The 20,245-nt window shown below is 40.9% G+C and overlaps 1 protein-coding gene across 2 annotated transcripts in view; it reads left to right on the top strand.

The window, feature by feature from the left end:
- Positions 1–18,078, top strand: part of ITGBL1 (integrin subunit beta like 1) — a 236,348-nt gene extending 218,270 nt beyond the window's left edge. For both annotated transcript variants that reach the window (XM_006042244.4, XM_044927092.2), the window contains 3 exons: positions 8,017–8,163; positions 14,107–14,220; positions 15,215–18,078. In XM_006042244.4, the coding sequence (XP_006042306.2) occupies positions 8,017–8,163; positions 14,107–14,220; positions 15,215–15,306 (353 nt within the window). In that variant the 3' untranslated portion in view covers positions 15,307–18,078. The remainder of the gene's footprint in view (positions 1–8,016; positions 8,164–14,106; positions 14,221–15,214) is intronic.
- Positions 18,079–20,245: the final 2,167 nt, after the last annotated feature.

Here is a 20,245-nt window from a genome sequence, read left to right as displayed (position 1 = left end):
TTGTTTTTTATATGTTTATGTGTCTATTTTTGACTGTGTTGGGTCTTAGTTGCGGCTGATGGGACCGTCTGACGTGTCCCGGGCTCAGTAGTTGCAATGAGCTGGCTTAGTTGCCCTGCAGCATGTAGAATCTTAGTTCCTTGGTCAGGGATCAAACCTGAGTCTCCTGCATTGCAAGGTGGATTCTTAACCCCTGGACCATCAGGGTAGCCCCTGGACAAGAGAATCTTGCAAGTCCCCAACAAAAGTTCCTGGAGCGACACCCCACCCGTCATATGGCAGGTGGCAGGACATGGCAGCAATCTTTGGTACTCCAGGGAGGAGGAGCTTAGCATTTACAGGGGGAATTGAGATCACGCTGGCTCATCGTTACCAGAGAGACCAGTGGCTGGGGCAAGAGGCAAGCACATAAACCGTTACTGACTAAGTGTATAATTAAGAGGATCGGACGGTCATATGAGTGAAGCAGAGACTGGTTGAGCAGGGAATATGCAGAGAGCAAGGGAACAGCCATCTTGAGTGGCCTGACTATACAGCTAGTTAGGACTGTGTTCAGTGATAAGTAATGATGCAAATAAGCCTGCAGGTTGTCACTTCAGGGTTGGATGGATGGCAGGGTGACTTCCTGAGAGCCATCAACGTCCCACACACCTTCTCTCTTCCCTCCCACTCTGCCCTTTCATGCCCATTGAAAACCTCCTGTTGTGCCCATCTTTTAGGAAAGAAGAAAGGGAAAAGAATAGGACAAAGGGCAAAGGATATGTGCTAGCTGAGTCTGTCTCATTTTCTTTGGATGACAATAGCTTTCCTGGAAACTTTACCCAAGAGATTTTCTTTTCTATCTCACTTAATAGAGTTAAGTCTTAAGGGCAACTCTAGGTCAAAAGGAGCCTGAGTAATCAAATATTTTCCAGATGAACTATCAGCATCTCCATGAAAAAAATGAAGGTCCTCCTATTATTAACAAGGTGAAAAGAGTATTGGGCAGACAGTATGTATTAATAGTAGCTGATGCAATTAGATCCATTCATGTGGGTCAGTTACTTAATTGAGCACCATCTTTACAGTGTATTAAGAAAGTGTGTCTCAGAGCCAATGGATTCATTGGAAGTGTCATTGTCTAGAACATCACTGCTCAGGAGTATTTTCAAAGATAATGGGAATGTTGTTACATATCTGCCTTTTTCAACACAGTAGCCGCTGGCCGTGTATGGCTGTTAAACACTTGAAATGTGACTAGCGCGGCTGAGAAACTGAATTGTAAATTTCACTGAACTTTAATAAATAGTCACGCTGATTAGTGATCACTACATTGGACAACACACATCCAGAACGTTCTTGGTGATATTTTGGTGTAGGCGAAGGGAAGAGAATAGAAAGAAAAATCATGGTTGTGGGGTTGGGGGGAGGGTCTGCCAGATGCCAGGAGAGGGTGAATGGCCTTGCAAATGAAAATCAAATGGAAAATTACTCACCTGTATGAAGACTTAGGAAGCCAAGTGAAGGCAGATTTAGTAGACTTCAAATGTTTCATTAGGCTGGTTCTCCCTACAGGTTCTAGAATGATCTGTTACACGCTTATTACATAGATAGGGCTTCCCTGGTGCCTCAGTGGTTAAAGAACCCACCTGCCAATACAGGAGATACAGGTTCGATCCCTGGATCCGGAAGATCCCCTGGAGTAGGAAATGGTACATATCCCAGTATACTTGCCTGGGAAATCCCATGAACAGAGGAACCTGGCGGGCTGCAGTCCATGGGGTTGCAAAGAGTCGGACACGACTGAGCGACTGAACATGCATGCGCAAATCACGGATAACATCACTGTGAATCCCCCAAGCAGAGATGCCGTTCTCCCTGAATGTGAATAGATTATTCTCCCAGTTCTGCCACCCCTGGGTGTTCCACACACTGGCCTGGGTCAAAAGAATAGTGCAGATCTGGCAAAAGTTGACTGAAACTACTCTTGTGGTTTTTATCATCTTTTTTGTTTTTAACTGACTTTCAGTATGATTCCACTCAGTAGGTCTCCTTTACGAAATATTCTTGTTATTTTACAAGACAACATAATCATATTTTTCTCCTCCTTTCCTGGATAATCCTACTTGTCTGGCTTCTCCTTTCTACCCTACCATAAATATCAGATTTTCTCAAGATTTACTTCTTCCTAAGTGGGCTCATTGACTTCCGAAGCTTTAAATGCCATCTCCTTTGGGAGACTCCAGCATGGACAGCCCTGGTGCTGACTGTCCTCAAATGCCAGATCTGTGTCAGCTGCTTATTGACCTCTCCTTGTTTGTCTCAAGAGCATCTCAGCCACACAAGGTTCAAAACGGAGCTGATGTTCTGCTCTCAGCTCTCCCTCCTGCAGTTCCATTATCTATTAGGCTGCATTGTTAGAGAACCTGGCCTTTCTCTCCCTCACCTGCCACGTACAATCCAGCAGCAAGTGCCATAGGTACCCAAATCAAAGGAGATTTCAGCCAGCTCTCCCTGTCGGCATTGGCATCAGCCTTGTTGAAGCCTGCATCACCCTTCGCCTGGGCTCTGCAACACCCTCTCACTTTCCCCATCCTCACTGCTTCCCAACACACCAGAATCTCTCCCACCCAGTTGCCAAAATGTATTTGCAAACTGTAAATTATAACACATCACTGTCTTGCATAACACCTGTCTATGATTTCCCCTTCCTCTTAGAATAAAATCTAAATGCCTTACCAAGGATGAATAATTTGCTATGTTCTGATTCCTAAATATTTCTCCAACTTTATTGTTTTTTTTTTTTTCCATTTTTTCTTCCTCATTATTCTTCAAATACACCGACGTTTTTTCCCCCACTGCCTATAACATGCCAGCTCTTTCTTATTCTGGGAATTTTCATTTGTTTTTCCAGAACATTGACTGTCTAGCTCCTTCTCAGCCCATGGGTGTCAGAGAGCTGATTCCTCCAGTTAATAATGTTCTCTCTGCCAAATCTACCACCACCCTCTTTAATTCTTCCATAGCTCAAGTGTATTTGTTCCCACGTTGTTATTTGTTTTCTTCCCAGTAGACTGTAAGCCCCTAAGAGTGGAGCTGGTACAATACCTGGTGCACAAGAAAAAAGTTTTTGAATGGATGACCAAATTATTAGTTTAGAAAGAAGATAGTATTAAAAGCTTTAAAAGTTTTTTGAATAAAGAGAAGTCATGTAAATGGCAAAACGTTTAAATACCGTTGAGCTTCCCTTGTAGCTCAGTTGGTAAAGAATCCGCCTGCAATGTGGGAGACCTGGGTTCGATCTCTGGGTGGGGAAGATCCTTTGGAGAAGGGAAAGGCTGCCCACTCCAGTATTCTGGCCTGGAGAGTTCCATGGACTGTTTAGTCCATGGGATCACAGAGTCGGACACGACTGAGCGACTCTCACTTTTAAATCCAATGCATTTTGACCATTGTCTGGGCAAGATGCCAACCTGACTATATGGAAGAGTGTGATAAATAAGCTAATAAATGAAAAACGATCTCCTATTTCCTTGCATGTAAATTATATATTAAATTACTTGTGGTGAGGAGCCATTTATTCATTCTCAATAATATCCTAAATCAAGAGCAGAGTGTCTTTCTCTGCCATAGAGATTAAATTGTTCCATTTATGTGAAATGATGGTAATGCTTACTCACCCAGAGTCAGTAAGAAACATAAACATTTGAAAAGTCCATAGCTTCGTGAGATTGGTACTAAAAGCTCTTTCTTCTCCTCCTCCTCCTCCTCCTTCTTCTTCTCACCACACATTATCTGCCTCCAAAGGTGCTTCCCTGGTGGCTCAGATCATAAAGAGTCTGCCTGCAATTCGAAAGACCTGGGTTCCATTCCTGGGTTGGGAAGATCCCCTAGAGAAGGAAATGGCAACCCACTCCAGTATTCTGGCCTGGAGAATCCCATGGATGGAGGAGCCTGGCAGGCTACAGTCCATGGGGTCACAAAGAATCAGACACAACTGAGCAGCTTTCACATACATACACATTAAAGGTGGATAACTTGTTCTGAACTTCTAAAGTAGACTTCACTTTAAGTAGACTTTTGTTTTATTGGGGAAGTCAAGATGGAATCAGTTCCATGTTACCTCAACTGTTACTTGAGGATGTAACTCTTACACAGATTTGCTAACTTCATTCCACTCTACAGGACATAGTAAAACAGAGCCATCTAAGAGCTGTCGGTTGACTTTGAACAACCAGTTATTAACCAGATGACCTGCAAACATGTCCTGGATTCAGTTTATGATTGTCAGTTGGAATTTGTGGGAAAAAGATAAGAGAATTTTGTTGGAAAAAACCTCACTCTACAAGTGTTTTTGGAGGATCCCCTGTGTATAAGGCAGAGTACTTGGTACTCTGAAGACTACAGTGATTTATCAGAAGTGATTCTTTCTGTCAAAGAGTTCTGTCAGGTAACAGGTTTATCTGATACATAACTGCATATCACAAGGTGGAAGAAAAAAAGTTACACCGTAGAGTTGAAAAATAAGATGGTGTAGAAATTCAGAGAAGATGAATTTCACTTGGGGATATTAGAAAAATCTTCCAGAGGCAGTCATTTCCCCCATGCTTTGAAAATTCAGCAGGATTTGGTTGTATAGAGTAGATTCCTGTCTTGGCAAAGTCATGAAGTCAGGAAAACCCCAGAGCTACATAGGGAAGGATGAGTGGATCAGAAAGTGTATGGAGGGGACAGGAAGTAAGGTTGGAGAAGCAGCTGGGGCTCTATTTTAGGAACCTAAGACACAGAATGTTAGACTGGGTGAACTTCTTCCCATTAGCATTAGGGAGTCACATAGTCCTAGATCTCAAAGCTATGTCGTGAGTAGAGTTGTTTTATAGGAAGCTGGGGGCCAGAACACTGGAGGAAGACATGATTGAAGGTTTCTCAAAGGTTTCTGATGGTGATGTGTGTACCTGCTAAGTTGCTCAGTCATGTCTGTCTCTTTGCACCCCTAGGGACTATAGCCCGCCAGGCTCCTCTGTCCATGGGGATTCTCCAGGCAAGAATACCAGAGTGGGTTGTCCTGCCGTCCTCCAGGGGATCTTCCTGACCCAGGGATCAAACCGGCATCTCTTACGTCGCCTGCATTGGCAGATGGGTTCTTTACCAATGGGTTCTTTACCACAAGCGCCACCTGGGAAGCCCTCTGATAGTCTTAGGAGTGCAGATTTCGGGGGTTGTTTCAACAGAATCCGGCAACTTCTTAGATGAGGAGAGTGAGAGAGATTGAAATATGATCCAAAACATTTTGAACTGGTTGACCAGAAGAAGAGCTGGGCTGCTTGAACGGGTGGGCTACACAGAAAAGTAGCTTTTAGAAAGAAAATTATGTCTACAGGTCTCCAGGTAGCTTTTGGATGTTAGTAGAACACAATGTGTGAAATCCCAAGTGTGGAACTTAGGAGAGATTTAAGGGCTGGATCGTTGTGGTTAGCTAAAATCCTATGATTTGATGAATTTTTCAAGAGAGAGATGATAGACGAAAGAAGATGATGGACAATCAGGGGATTCCTACATTGATCCGGTCAGGCAAAAAGTAGAGGAATAAATCGACAAAGGAGGAGTGTTGAAAGGATAAGGCAAGTTCAATGTCATGAAAACCAACTTAGGAGAGACTTTTTAAAAGGGAAGTACCCACACATGTCAAATGTATACCTTACATTATGCAGCTATTTAAAAAGACAGGGATTAAGAAAATTCTCCTAGATGTCTCAAATTGATAGTCATTGTCTGTTGGCTTTTTAAGAGTTATACTCTATTTTTTAAAAAATCTTTATTTCCTTAGTGTCTGTGCTGGGTCTTTGTTGCTGCTCAGGCTTTCTCTAGTTGTGACGAGTAGGGGCTATTCTCGAGTTGGACTGTACCAGCTTCTCACTGTGCTGGCTTCTCGTTGCTGAGCTTGGACTCTGGAGCACAGGCTTAGTAGTTGCGGTGCTCAGCCTTAGGTGCACGTCGAATCTTCTCAGATCAGGGATAGAACCCGTGTCCCCTGCATTGGCAGGCAGATTCTTAACCCCTGGACCACCAGGGAAGTCTAGCAGTCATGGTTTATTTTCCATAATGAAAGGTATAGGCATTGTGACATGTGGAAAATGAGGAAACACTGAAATTAGGGAAAACTGGAGTCAGGTTCTAATCCTGTATGGTTTTGTGATTTGAGGCAAAATTATTTAATCATGTATGGATATAAGAGTTGGACTATAAAGAAAGCTGGGCACCGAAGAATTGATGCTTTTGAACTGTGGTGATGGAGAAGACTCTTGAGAGTCCCTTGGACTGTAAGAGATCCAACCAGTCCATCCTAAAGGAGATCAGTCCTGGGTGTTCATTGGAAGGACTGATGTTGAAGCTGAAACTCCAATATTTTGGCCACCTGATACGAAGAGCTGACTCATTTGAAAAAACCCTTTTCAAAAGACCCTTCCCAAATGCTGGGAAAGATTGAAGGCGGGAGGAGAAGGGGATGACAGAGAATGAGATGGTTGGATAGCATCACTGACTCAATGGACATGAGTTTGAGTAAACTCCAGGAGTTATTGGTGGACAGGGAGGCCTGGCATGCTGCAGTCCATGGGGTCGCAAAGAGTTGGACATGACTGAGTGACTAAACTGAACTGATCTATTTAATCTCTCCAAGCCTTAGGTTCTTGACTATAAAATGATGATAATGCTTGACTAAATGGGCTATGGTGAGATGCAGTTCAATAAATTAGCGTATGGACAAGAAATAGGCCTGTTAATCCAGGTCTTTCTCAAATTTTCCTCCCATTTGCTTTTGATTCACTTCCAGATGGTCATGTGTTATGGGAAGCCATCACCTGCATTCATGGGTAGTTAGGTTCTATAAGTCTTAATAATTAATTGCAAGCAATTAAATATTGGCCACCAACCCCTCCTTGGGCAGACCTGAGTATAGGAGGAGGCAGATGGAATGCGTTTACTCTTGAAGATCCTGCCAGAGCAAATGGTCAAGGCAGAATGGTCTCAAGAGATCAGAGGGCCTGACCAGTTTGGATGATGATTTGATATGTCCCTGGAATGTAGGGCAAGGACCACCATGATTTTTAATTTGATTTTTTTTTTTTTTTTTTTTTGCATTTTCACATTTGATTTTGCATTCTCTGGTGCTAGCAAAATGCTCTGTATATAATCATTAGGAAGAAGTTGCCAAACAAATAGCTGTTTTGTTTGTTTCTTTGGAGAGATCTGGCCATCAGATAATGCACAGAGAGGTAAAAAGAATAGAGCACTGATTGGAAAAAAGAGAAACCAACATGGAAGATGATGCAATCACGTGGGGTGTTGGTGGCCGGCAATCGGCCCGATGTATATGCCAGTGATTAACTGTCACAGATATCATGTTGCATCTACACCAAAGATAAACATCCCCAAACCAGGAACCAGTGACACAAAGAAAAGGGCAAAAAAAATATGAGTCTAAGCCTGGTGCTGTTTTTAAGTTCTATTCAACAATCAGAAGACACCATTCTTTACACTTACATCTGTTGTTATTAGCAAACAGAGGGGCACGGGGAGAGAGGCGTATAATCCTGGATGCCATTCGTATGGAAGTTAACCTTCGGTTTTTATTTGGAAATAAGAGAGGGATCAAGAAATGTGGCAGGCAGTGGATCAGTGTGGGTGTCAGGCTGTGCGCAGTGAAGACAAGCAGGGGGACTCCATCCTGGTGACGAAGCAAATGGGCCCTATTGTGTATCCAGAAAGGATGGTCACCTTCCATTTTAATTTGTTCCAAGCGTTCTTTCTCTCCGGAGTCCGTCTCTGATGCGACATTCAAGAGGACTGTGTTCAGCTAGAACTTGGGTGTGAAGTTCTTTTGAAGGCTCACATGCTAGATCGACTGTGGTTAAGGAGAGTGTGTTTGCTCGACAGGAAATGAGATTTCCCTGGTTTATATATGTCTCCTTTAAAGAGTGTGACTCACGGCCTGTGTACCGTCTCCTCCTCTCGCCCCACCCCGTGACTGCCTCGCAGGCCATGGGACGTGTTCCTGCGGTCGCTGTGTTTGTGAGAAAGGATGGTTCGGGACGCTCTGCCAGCATCCGAGGAAGTGTAACCTGACGGAGGAACAGAGCAATAGTCTGTGTGAATCGGCAGATGGCATATTGTGCTCGGGAAAGGGTGAGTATCTGCTGGAGCTTGGACGGGTTCCCTGTTCTTACGTGTGGTTTGTATTGTACAGCAGCATGGTCCGTACAACCGGCTTCTCCGGGCTGAACGGAAACCATGCTGTCCTCTGCTCCGACCAGACTTTGAGCTTGAATTTCTCCCATTCATACGATCATGGAAAGTATTATCAGAAGGAAAGTCTCAAATTTACCTGTATGCTGCTTTCTTTAGTCGTAAATGAATTAGCGATAGAAACATGTGTGTGCTAAGTGGCTTCAGTTGTGTCTGACTCTTTGCAAACCTATGGACTATAGCCCGCCAGGCTCTTCTGTCCAAGGGATTGTCCAGGCAAGAATACTGGAGTGGGTTGCCATGCTCCCCTCCAGGGGATCTTCCCGACCCAGGGATCCAACCCACGTCTCCTGCATTGGCAGATGGGTTCTTTACCACTAGTGCCAACTAGACATGTGTAACCTAATATCAAAAAAAAAATGAAGCCTTCAAAGTGGTTACAGTCTTCAAGTTGATGGAATAGGAACAAATAACCCAATCAAACACTTACCACAAATAAATTCAAGAAGAAAAGCAACCCCACCCAGTGCCCCTCCCCCACCCCCAAAGGGCACATTTTTTTTTTCTGAGTAGGGAAAGAATACTAATTAATAGACTGAGTTTTAGATTTTTTTTTTGCAAACTGAGGGTTTTTTAATTGATTAGTTTTAATTTTTATTGTTTTTGGCCACACGTGGCATGTGAGATCTTAGTTCCCTGACCAGGAATTGAACCCATGCATTTGAAAGTGTGCAGCCCTAAGCACTGGACTGCCAGGGAGGTCCTGAATTTTAGGTAGCTTGATATTGACGTTTTTGTATAAATTTTACAAGAGACTTTAAAGTCCTGCTCTTAGTGCATATGGGCCTATCTAAAGGCTGTCACATTCCTCTTTGCTATTGGCTAGGAAGCAAAGCTTCCTCGGTGGCTCAGACGGTAAAGAATCTGCCTGCAATGCAGGAGACCTGGGTTCAAACCCTGAGTTCAGAAGATCCCCTGGAGGAGGGAATAGCAACCCACTCCAGGATTCTTGCTTGAAGAATCCTATGGACAGAGGAGCCTGGCGGGTCCATGAGGTCGCAGAGTCAGACACGATGGAGCGCCTAAGCATTGAGTGGCTGGAAAACACCTAGAAATTCTGGAAGTGTGTGTGTTCTCACTGAATGTTCAAGAGCTGCTCTGCATGGAACTAGATGCCTGGGGGCTTCCCAGCTCACTAGGCTTCTTTCAGAACAGATGATCCCCACTTCCCAACGTGGAGCTGAAGCTGAAGCTGCATTTACCCTCAGACACCTACCCTGGGGACAGGATTAGCAGGTAAATACCTTTCTGAAGAAGACACAGGGAAGAAAGAGAATTGCCTAATAGCCAGGGAGGCATCCTCAGAAGTAGAATAAATATTCTGATTAAAGTCATTACATTCTGAAGACAGAGACTCATTTTTTAAGCATCATTAATGTAGAAAAAATATATAAAAAAATAGATTGACTAAACATTAGCCCAAAGGAATTTCCTTAAAATGAAACAGGATGAGAAAATCTCTCTAGTTAACGCCTTTTCAAATTGTTTGCTTTGGGTGGTGGAAATCTATTCAGGTATCAATGAATAGTTGAAAGCATATTTGTCTAAACTATTTGTTTACCCTTCAACGGGTAGAGAGTTTTAAACCTGAAGGAATGTAAAAGTGTGATCAGTATCAGGACCTCAAGGATGTTCGTTTTGAGGTCAGTGTTAGTGATGAGGCTGGCATGCCTGGTTGGCAGTGGCTGGCTGTGGACTCCTCTGTTTCCTCCTGTTCTGGAAGAATCCTTGCTGAATTGTAGAGCAAAAAAGGTGTTACACATGAGATCATGGAATTGTATTCTGTCAGTGAACAGTGGGGATGCAGAAATTATTCTTGTCAGCATGGAGGAACCTGCACCCCAAGAACCACAAGAAAAGAATCATGAAACAGATTAAGGGTCTTCAACATGATGGCTGAGAAGAGACACCCCCTTCTGAGTTGATCTTATGGACTTGCCATATTGCCGTGTACTTTACCCTTGAATTTGTACATGAAAACCCCTCACCCTGGCTTTCACAAAGGAAATAAGTCTTTTTCTTTCTCCCGTGATGGGGCAGGTGTAAGCAGAGGGTCCTGAGATCCCCAGGGCACAGCAGTTTAGCAGCCCAGACCCAGCTGAGTGTTTCTAGCAGAAAAACGAACCTGCAACATAGGCTTCCCTGGAGCTGTGAATAAAGCTGCCACCTCAGGAGACGATGAAGAAATAGCATTTTATTTCTTTACAAATTGATAGCCAAGACAATAAATCACTCCATAGAAAAATTTAAAACAAGATACATTGTTGTGACCTTCATAACAGATGGAGGAGTTAGAACAGTAGTGAAGTCTGCCTGCTGGGATGTTGGGTTGCAGCATTTTGTCAGGCTTGATGGATGAAAAAGAAAGTCCGACTCTGTCAATGGAGCAGCGAACAGAGGTGCCTTGCCCTGACACACGATGGGTTTTTGTAAATAACTGGAGATGAACGCAGGGCCAGGTCTCCCCTAAGCTTAGCTACCTTTGACGGATGCATGATACAATTCATAGGATGTTTGGGGATTTACTCCTCTGGATCCAAGAACACACAATAACCTTCTTGTAACTTCCACCTCAATATAGGTCATGCCCTCTAATATCCTTAAAGATGCTGTTGTGTGACAGTTCTTAATTGTGTGTCATTCAATGACCCCTTACACTCTTACATTGATACTTGTCATCCAGATTAAGTCCATGGTACCCCCCCCACCACCCATCCCTCATCCCTTGCCCAACCCAGCCTGTTCTTCATGCCTGGAAAAGAGAAAGGGTGAAAAATCATGTTTCAAAAGCCACCCTTTGCTCTGTGTTCTGGTTGCCTCACTCAATGGCTGTCCGGACAGAATCTATAGGATGCACAAATCATTTTTGAAACTGCATGGAAGTCTTCCTCCCCCTCCCCCTGGGAGAAGCATCACAGATAGATGCAAGAGTAGACTGAATCAGATTGGAATCTTAGGTTAACTGATGTACTTCCATTTTCTCATCTTCGAAGGCAGAATTTCATTTCTTTCCCCTTCTTACATACTAAGGATGCTCTGAAGACAAATGAGAAAAGATGGTTGATTGCTCAGGAATGGAAGCCAGTAAGCAGCACAGAAGGAAGATCAGAGCACTCTTTAGGGTCCTTACACTAAGACAGGCAATAAAGGAGTTAGGTGATGTGGTCATGAACTTACTACCCTAGAGATCCTGTCAAGACGGGCCAGCTGCCTCCTTCAGCTGGACTGGGTCTCATGAGTGTGAGTGGGGCCCGACCAGTGGAGCTGAACAGTTGGTCCCCTCTTGGCAGTCCTGTGGTCTGTGTTTGTCTGTGTCTGTCTGAGAATCCTTTGCCTAAGTGTTTCCCTTTCTACGCATGTGCAGTTTGAGCCCTGACTACTGATAAAAACAACTCAGAGCACTCTACAACAAAGGCGTGGCTATAAGAAGCCCTGATACCGGTCACACTGTGTTAGTATTACATACTATGCTAATCCTAATTTTACAAGCAGAAAAAGTTCCTACCTCTTAGAGGCACAAATAGAAAGAACAACACAGCTGGGGAAAACGCTGACTGAGAAAAGCTACTTTTTCATCACATATACAAAAATCAATCCCCATTTTTCACTTGAAGTAGTTCAGTATCTAGTAGACTTTTGGAACTGGAGTTTACTTGTCAAACGGTCCATCCAAGATATCATATTAACTTTAGCTGAGCTTAACCAGTTTTAGGAAAATATTTTGTTATAGCCTGAAGCTAAACATTCCAGAAGCAAGAGCAGTAATTAGAATAGTTTCAGGGCTAGGGGGTAAGTTTAAAAACGAAACGTGAGATCTTTTCATGAGTTGTGACAAAAAAGATATCCTAGGCATAATTGTGAATATCATGAACATAGAAAGTCATTTACTTCTGCTGCTTTGTAGAAATAATTTTGAAATGTAAAGGGGACAACTGTTTTACAAACAACTAAAAACAATCAGATTCTTCCAATAATCATGGAATTAAAGAATGAGATATGGTATTTTCGGAAGCAGTTACCATGAAAAGTCAATGAAATGCCCCAAGTCTTTTTTGTTTGCACTCAGATCACTAACCATTTACTAAATGAACTTATGGTAAACACTTCCATGCCTAGAAACTGGAAAGAAAGTTTTTAAAAGTACGACAAATACATTTCTAAAATAAGGTAACACCGTACCTGAATGAGACCAAGAAGAAGCCAGCATCCTTCACAGACTTGAATCCAGGAGGTCCCTGCTCATTGGTTCCTAAGCAACCACCAGGCTGTCAGTCACTCATCAGAACTGAAAGTTGTCTAGAATTTGCTCAAGGAAATGCAAATCAACGAGACCCTCAGGAAAGTAAGACAAGACTATATGAAATTATGCTATGGTTAAGCAAAGACTTCACAAATGTAAACCCAGCTCTCAACTCATAACTAGTTCTGACTACTCCCTTACCTTCTTCTTTAGGAGCATGGCAAGGAATGTGGAAAGTTTAACTTGGCTCTTGGGGATTTTTGCAGCTAAAATACAGATAGTCATTTCCATGATATGAAATACCACATAGTGCTTAATGCGTGAGATGTGTTTATACGGATCCTTTCCGGATTCTGTGATGTCAGGAAATCCCTCTCCCTCAGCCACTTGGCTCACTCAGTTTCTTAATTCATTTTCCAAGCACTTGTGTTTCCTAGAAGCACTAATGACGGATTGCTGCTCATCTTCCAATATATTTTTTTTCTACTTCACCATCTCTTAAGGTGATTTTTGACCAGAACAATTTAGTGATAAGCATCTTTTAGTAAAAGGAAAAACATGTTTGGAAAAAACAATCCATCCAAGGAAATAAAAGGAAGGGTAAGTCCTTCTTAAGTGTTTTCTTTAAATTTTAAAGTTGTCTTTACTCTTGTTGTAGCCAAAATTTTGCCACATGAGGATCTCATAGCCGATCAGGTGAAAACATTTAGACTGAGAGAACCTCCTTTTGTGACACCATTTAACTCATACATTTTGTTTTCTTTTAAATATATATAAGTAACTAATAAAATTATTTCTGGGCAAACCAAAATGTTCTTAATAACCAAAGAGGAAGTTTTTAATTAATAACATTAATTAAATAATTCATTGAAAAGAGGAGAAATGAGTAAGTAATTCAAAAGGTAGTTTGACCAAGACCCTCAAAGGATGAACATTTTGAATGGATTAGAGCCTTTCTTGATTATGGCAACAAATTCTAAGAATGAGATCTGCTAAGGCAAATATTCATGAGTTACTGTGTATTTTTGGCACTTTAAAGAGCTACCCAATATGCAGGCATGTCCCTATTTAAAGAAAATCATGTAAACGAAAATCCAGAATTGTAAGCACAATAATTTAGTAGTTCTTTTCGTTGTAAAATGCATCCCCACCTAATAGAACTTGCTATTCAATTCCTAAAAAAAAACAAAAAAACCCCCCAAAAAAACCCAAAGCACCTTTAAGGCACAATTGAATTCAGAAAGAAAAAAGAAAAAAGGAACATCTATTTTTGAACACCTTTTCGGAAGGCCATCCATAAGAATCAGCCACATTCTGCCCTCATTGACATTTCAACCAGGCGGGACCGTGGAACATTTGCTCAAGGCTAATTGCAACTGTCTAGATCTGTAATGAAGCCTTTCCTGGATAACCTTTATGAATTACAGTAAGTCAGGCTCCCCTCTGAGTGACTGGCTAAGTCAATAAACTTTTCCCTTTGATAGGTTATTAGACATCCGCTGTGGTTGCATTGATGATATTCTGTTCTCGACCGAAACCTTTAGTTACATGATGACGGCAAGTAGTGCCCTTTCTGATTCCAGGCTCCTGCCACTGTGGAAAGTGCCTTTGTTCTGCTGAAGAATGGTACATTTCAGGAGAATTCTGCGACTGTGATGACCGGGACTGCGACAAACATGATGGGCTCATTTGCACAGGTGCTGTATCAACCGACACGAATCGCTCTGTGTCAGTCGGCAGTGGAGACCACACTCGCTGTGCCCTGCCGCTGACCGCAGGGCAGGAGAGCGTCCTTGCAATCAAGACCTACTGTTCATTGAAAGTCACTACAGAAGGGGAGAGGCATTGATGCCCAAATCCAGAGGAATGCACAAGAATAAAGCCAAATGATATGGCTGTTGGGAAACTTTCACAAAGTAACCCCTCTCCCCTATTTACGCAGAAAAGAGAAAACAATGGTCTTGAGAACCATTTTACTTTGAGCCAGATGTAGGCAATGGAATATTACTTTAAACAGGTCGTAGGTGCCTCTTCCAAAGACCATTGGATGATGTGTTGGTTGTTTGCAAGGAATGGGGTGTGTGTTGAGGGGATGGGAGCAATGAAAACACTTAGCAGTGTAATAGCTATTGCTTTCTCGAGTTACTGAATCCTGATAATTGGTTATGTCAATAAAATACATCCCCTTGAATAAGCTACAGGGAAAAGAGACATATATATCTGCTCTCCTGATTTCCAGTGGCAGGTAAAAGATGAAAGCTTCCATGTCATTAAGCTAGACCTTCACTTTCAGTCCACCCCTATGAAACAAGGCTCTTCTTCTGATTCCTCAGCTTACCTCATTCTATGTCAAGGGGCTTGGTAGTTTTCCACATTTATTCATAAGTCAGACATAGCTTGCTGTCTACAGGAAAATGAAATTATGACTTGGAAGCCACCTGGAGTGACACAGGATGGTCACTCTTAGATGCTACGCACAGGGTGGCCTCAAGCAGCTGCCATTAATTGTGTGAAAAATTAGATTTCCCATAGCTGCTAAATGAGATAAGATGGTTACAGAATAGAATCAGGAAATTTGCAGAGGATGAATGAAATGGTCTTGCTGATGAACAGCTACAGTTTGGAATGACGTATTTTATACCGTGGTGCCTTTCTATCATGATGATGACTGCCCTGTGTACTCTGCTGCAGGGAATGGAATCTGTAGCTGTGGAAACTGTGAATGCTGGGACGGATGGAACGGAAATGCCTGTGAAATCTGGCTCGGCACGGAATACCCTTAACGATTACGTGGCAGGGAACCGGGTTCTTCTTTCTTCTCGGCCCTCAGAACGTATAAATGCAGAGGAAACCATGTATAATCACCACTACGACAGGTCAAACAAGACTATTGTATGTTTTTCTCTTTCTGAATGCCAGAATGAAATCTGGGTACCCATTAAAAATGAGTTAAGCAAATTCTGATGAAAATAGCATCAGAAAAAACTTTTCCTACCTTCATTTACATGAGTGGTTCTCAACAAGGGCAAACTTTACCACCCAGAAAACGCTTGACAATAATGTTTTCAGGTAATTTTGATGGTCACCCTGGGTGGCGTGGAATGCATGTTAGGGGTGGATATCCAGTGGGTGGGTGCCAGGGATGCTGTGAGCGTCCTCTGGGGCACAGGACAGCCCCACCACAGCAAAGAATGACCTGACTTCACATGTCAAGGGTGCCTGAGCTGAGAAACATTGAATTACATGGTTGTTAGAAATGTACAACCCTGTACAAGACCATATTCATGTCTAAGGAAAAAATACAGCCTCACATAAATCCATGGACCATATTTTGCCAGGATTCCATATCACTCATCATTTCCATGGAGACATAAGGAATCCACACACCCATAGGACATGGGGCAGAAACTACATCAGTGCTTTTGAAAAAAAAGAAATAAACCTGGTCACTTTAGCCATTAAAGTCATTTGTCTTATCCCCCTTTAGACTCACATAAAAACAGACTCTCTTAAAATGAAGGAAGATATTATGAAAAATGTACAATTCAACATTTTAAATAAATAGTGACATAACTTGCTTATATTCTGTGTCAGTATATATTTACCTACTGAGGATTAACTCCCCCAAATGAATTTTTATTCAGGGGTATCTATTTTCTATTTCTAGAACATTTTTTAATATTGGGCAGGGGTTACATGTATAAGAATTCTGATTTTTTACTGTTTAAACTACTCCATGGTAACTTGCCTTTTAAAAAGACAGCATATAGTTAGATGTATGATGGGCCTGAAATATACATTCACCTCCCTTAAAAACTCTTATTTGTAAGGATACATTACTTATTGGAAAAGTAGGCTCATGCAAAGAAATCAAGAAATTATATTAAGATTAAAAGTCTCAAAAGCTCAGAGGGTTTAAAAAAAAAATCCAGAAATGCCTGAAATAGAAATTACAAGTATTCAGTCAATAATAAGAACAAAATGTTTATTTTCTTAATGGTGAAATTCTGCTCTGTATGAAATTCACATTGAATTATGAAAATGTACAATAATTCAGACTTCCCTTACATATTTACAGTTAAATCTACTTATACACATTAGTTAGGCAACCCTTAATTATTTAGAGCTAATAAAAACCCCACTTTTTTTTTCTAAAGGTGATTTCTATCTTGTAAAATCCTAGAATAATGTAACAAAATCATTTCCATATTAAGATGAAAAGTTTTACTTGGAAATTTTCCTTGATGATGTAAATATTCTAGAGTTGTGGCTTGGACTTTTCTAAGTCACATCACCAAAAATAAGGAAAATATGCATCTGCTGAGTTACTGAAAATTTTAATATTGAAAATTATTTAAGATAAAATTTAACTGATGCTGATTTTGATAGTACTAATTGTGTTCTTGTACTTTAAGAGATTTATAAAATTGTCATTTCTATCCTGAGATTAAGGAGTGCAACCATGTGATTGTATCTCTAGTCTCAAGTATATCAATCAATATATCAGACTTTGTAAATGAGGGAAATAGGAGCTGTGAAGAAACAAGACAGATTATACTCTTTCCTCTTCTCTATCTAAACACTTTAACCCTCAGACAAAGCTGTTATTGTTCAGTTGCAGCTCTGATGCCTTAGGTGACGCTGCACAGACACTGAACTTCATCACCTTATCCAGCCGTCGTAATTTGCACAAAAGACCTTCAGGTTCCTTTCTTGCAGAACTTTGGTTTCTATAAAGGACCAGATGGTAAATAGTTTAGACTTTGTGGGTCACATACATCTCTGTTACAAATTCTTGTTTGTTTTCATTTAATATTTTAAAGCTGAAAAAACAAATTCATTCTGAGCTCCTGGACTGTAAGAAACATTGGGAGATGGATTTGGCTTGTACCCAAGCAGGAGTTTGCCAGCCTCTGCTCTACTGAAACTGCTCTTAGCTTCCTCTCTTGTCGCATAACCCTCGGTGTGTCTTCTTTTTCTTATCATTCTCTACATCTGTTACCCCTTTTCATTAACAGCACCTACAACAAAAGTGCTGTTCTTTTATTTTCATTTAACAAAAATGTCCTTGGCATTCATTTTTTTTAAGAAAAAGTTAAAATATGGAGATATTAGTGTATTATAAAGTTCAAAATGTGATTGGTCCAAATTTTTTGACAAAGCTGAAAATATTATTCAGCTCTATTCTGGGGTTCATTTAGCTCAGAATTATTGAACCAAAAGGAAATTATGGCATTAAGTCACATGGTACCTACAGGCTAATGAATATTTTTCTTCTAAAACAAAAATATTTTCATTTTACCACTTTCTGTCTGCTGCAACAGTTCTTGTGTGTGTGTATGTATGATTTTGGGTGTCTAGCAATGCAGACATCAATAGATCTATGAAGAAGTGATTTAACTTACATGTTTAAGTTGGAGAAAAATAAACATAGTTACATACAAAGACATAAATTTCTACCCTTCTTAGATGTGATTTTGTATTTTGACTTTTGATTCCATTGCTTAGATAGAAACTCCCTCTTCAAAAAAAAAAAAAAAAAAAAAAAGGCAGGGCAAGAATAAACTTATAACAGTTGGAGGGAAATTTCATTGGCTTATTCAAGTTGCTCAGTAGTTATGGTGGAAATACGTCAGTTGGGAAGGATACATGTTTGCCAATGGTGTTAGCACCAACCCAGTTTGCTTGGCAAACCTTCACTGAGGAATTCCTCCATAAAGGACTTTTGAATAAGAGTCTACAAACATCCTGAGACCTAAGAGAATCACCCTGGACTCGAACCCAATCTGGATTCTCACCATGCATTGGAAGGAATGGCCTCCACCACCTCAAATGCAAACACAACATGGGGATTAGACCAAATGAGAGAGAAAACCAAGAGAAAACAAAAACAAGACATAACTCAACCTTTGCAGACTCACTATCAAAGATTTTGAAACCCCACTCAGTTTTGAGTCAACAGGCCACTTTGTAAGCAAACAAAGCTACTCTAAAAAGTGTATTTTACTCCAGAGTAACACAGTTCACATCTGGAGTCTGAGATGCCTGCTTAGCTCAACAGCTGTCCCTGGATATAGTCTCCTTCTAAAATGTTCATACTCCCTCTAATATTAGGGAGATAACTTTAAATGAAGTGGTACATGTTTAACTTTTAAGTCAAGAAGTATTTTTTCCTTGTTTTTTAAAAAAGAGCCAAATCTAGTATTGGTCATCCTGAAAACAGCTGACGGTTTTAGTGCTTTAAGCATTCATTAAGCAACTGGCCAGGTATGATAAAGAAACTCCTCTTGCCCTCCAAGAGGCAAATAATTATATGGACCATGGCAGGAGTCTTGTGGGTTCATCATGGCACTTTTGAAGCCAGTCCTTAACCCAAAACACTCAGGGCAAAGGAACATTTAGAGCAAGAACCTCTAAATTCTCCAAGATTTGTAATGGAATGATGCTCAATTCCATTGTACTCTTTATATAGGTTGGACCATTTGCCTCTCTTCTATAACTTTTTCAGGTTAAGTTGTAGCAAAATATTTTAGCAAACATAAGAAAATAAAATGATATCACTTGAAATATTAAAACAATAAACATTCCAGAGCATTGTTGAGGAATGAGTGAAGCAACAGCTACCATAATAGATCAGCAGACATAACCCTTCCACACCAGACACGAATGCAAAAGGCATGTGATACTGGAAAGACTCGATAAAATCAATATACGTACATGTAGGTACAGATCACATGGTGGTCTCCAAATACAAATGAATTCCATCAGATTTACTGTACAGAACATCAATGGCGACAGATTGCACTTAAAACAGCAAACTTAGTTTTTGAGGGGGGAAAAATGGTGGAGTCTTATCCTGGAAAAATAGCAAAAGAGGTATCATCAAAGAGCTAAAATCTTCTTTGGCATGGTAAAGGGGGAGACTGAGTTTACCAAACTTATTTACATGACATTTCTCTATATCTGTGGGTGATCCAATGCCATTTTGTTACATAAAGTTGTTCAATGTTCTGGAATATGCCTTCGTATAAATATTTTATTCAATGTGTTGTATTTATGAATACAACAAATGATATTAAACACAGAAACTGTACAATGCAGACAACTCTTTATATGTAGATGAGTAATACACACCAATGGCTCTTGAAACACAGGTCCTACAACATGCAGTTCTTCAGTGCTGTCCTTGTTCCATGCAACAGGTCAGACCAGACACAGACGAAATGATCTAGCTAAATCACAACTAACAAGGACCCCTCTGCAGTATGTCTAAACATATGTTAGAAGAAAGTATTTTGACATCCCTTCATAGGGAAAAATGCCCTTATAGATAACTCATGTAAAAAACAAAACAGAGGTACACATTTACTGAAATCTCACTCATTTACAAAAATAAATCTTGTCATAATTTTAACCAATAAACAAGCTTGCAGGAGAGAAAAAGAAACCAGCAAGTAGGGCTGATTACCAAAAACATATAGGTGGGGTTTTTTGGTGTGTGTGTGTGTGTGTGTGTGCACCTGTGCACACATGCGCATGGTAGGGTCAGTCCATCTAATTGGAATTTCAAGTTGTTATTCACAGTTTGTCACATACTATGGATTATATGTCTTCCCTAAAAATTGATTAATGTAATTCATCTAATGTATTTTAACTTAGCCTATTAAAAATAATAGGCTTTGAAATGGTGTAATAAGAAATCAAGAGAGGTCAAAAGAATCA

This window comes from Bubalus bubalis, chromosome 13, assembly GCF_019923935.1.
Source record: "Bubalus bubalis isolate 160015118507 breed Murrah chromosome 13, NDDB_SH_1, whole genome shotgun sequence".
Taxonomy (NCBI): Eukaryota; Metazoa; Chordata; class Mammalia; order Artiodactyla; family Bovidae; genus Bubalus; species Bubalus bubalis.
The sequence above is the reverse complement of the archived record's forward strand: the minus strand, read 5'-3'. Positions and strand labels throughout refer to the sequence as shown.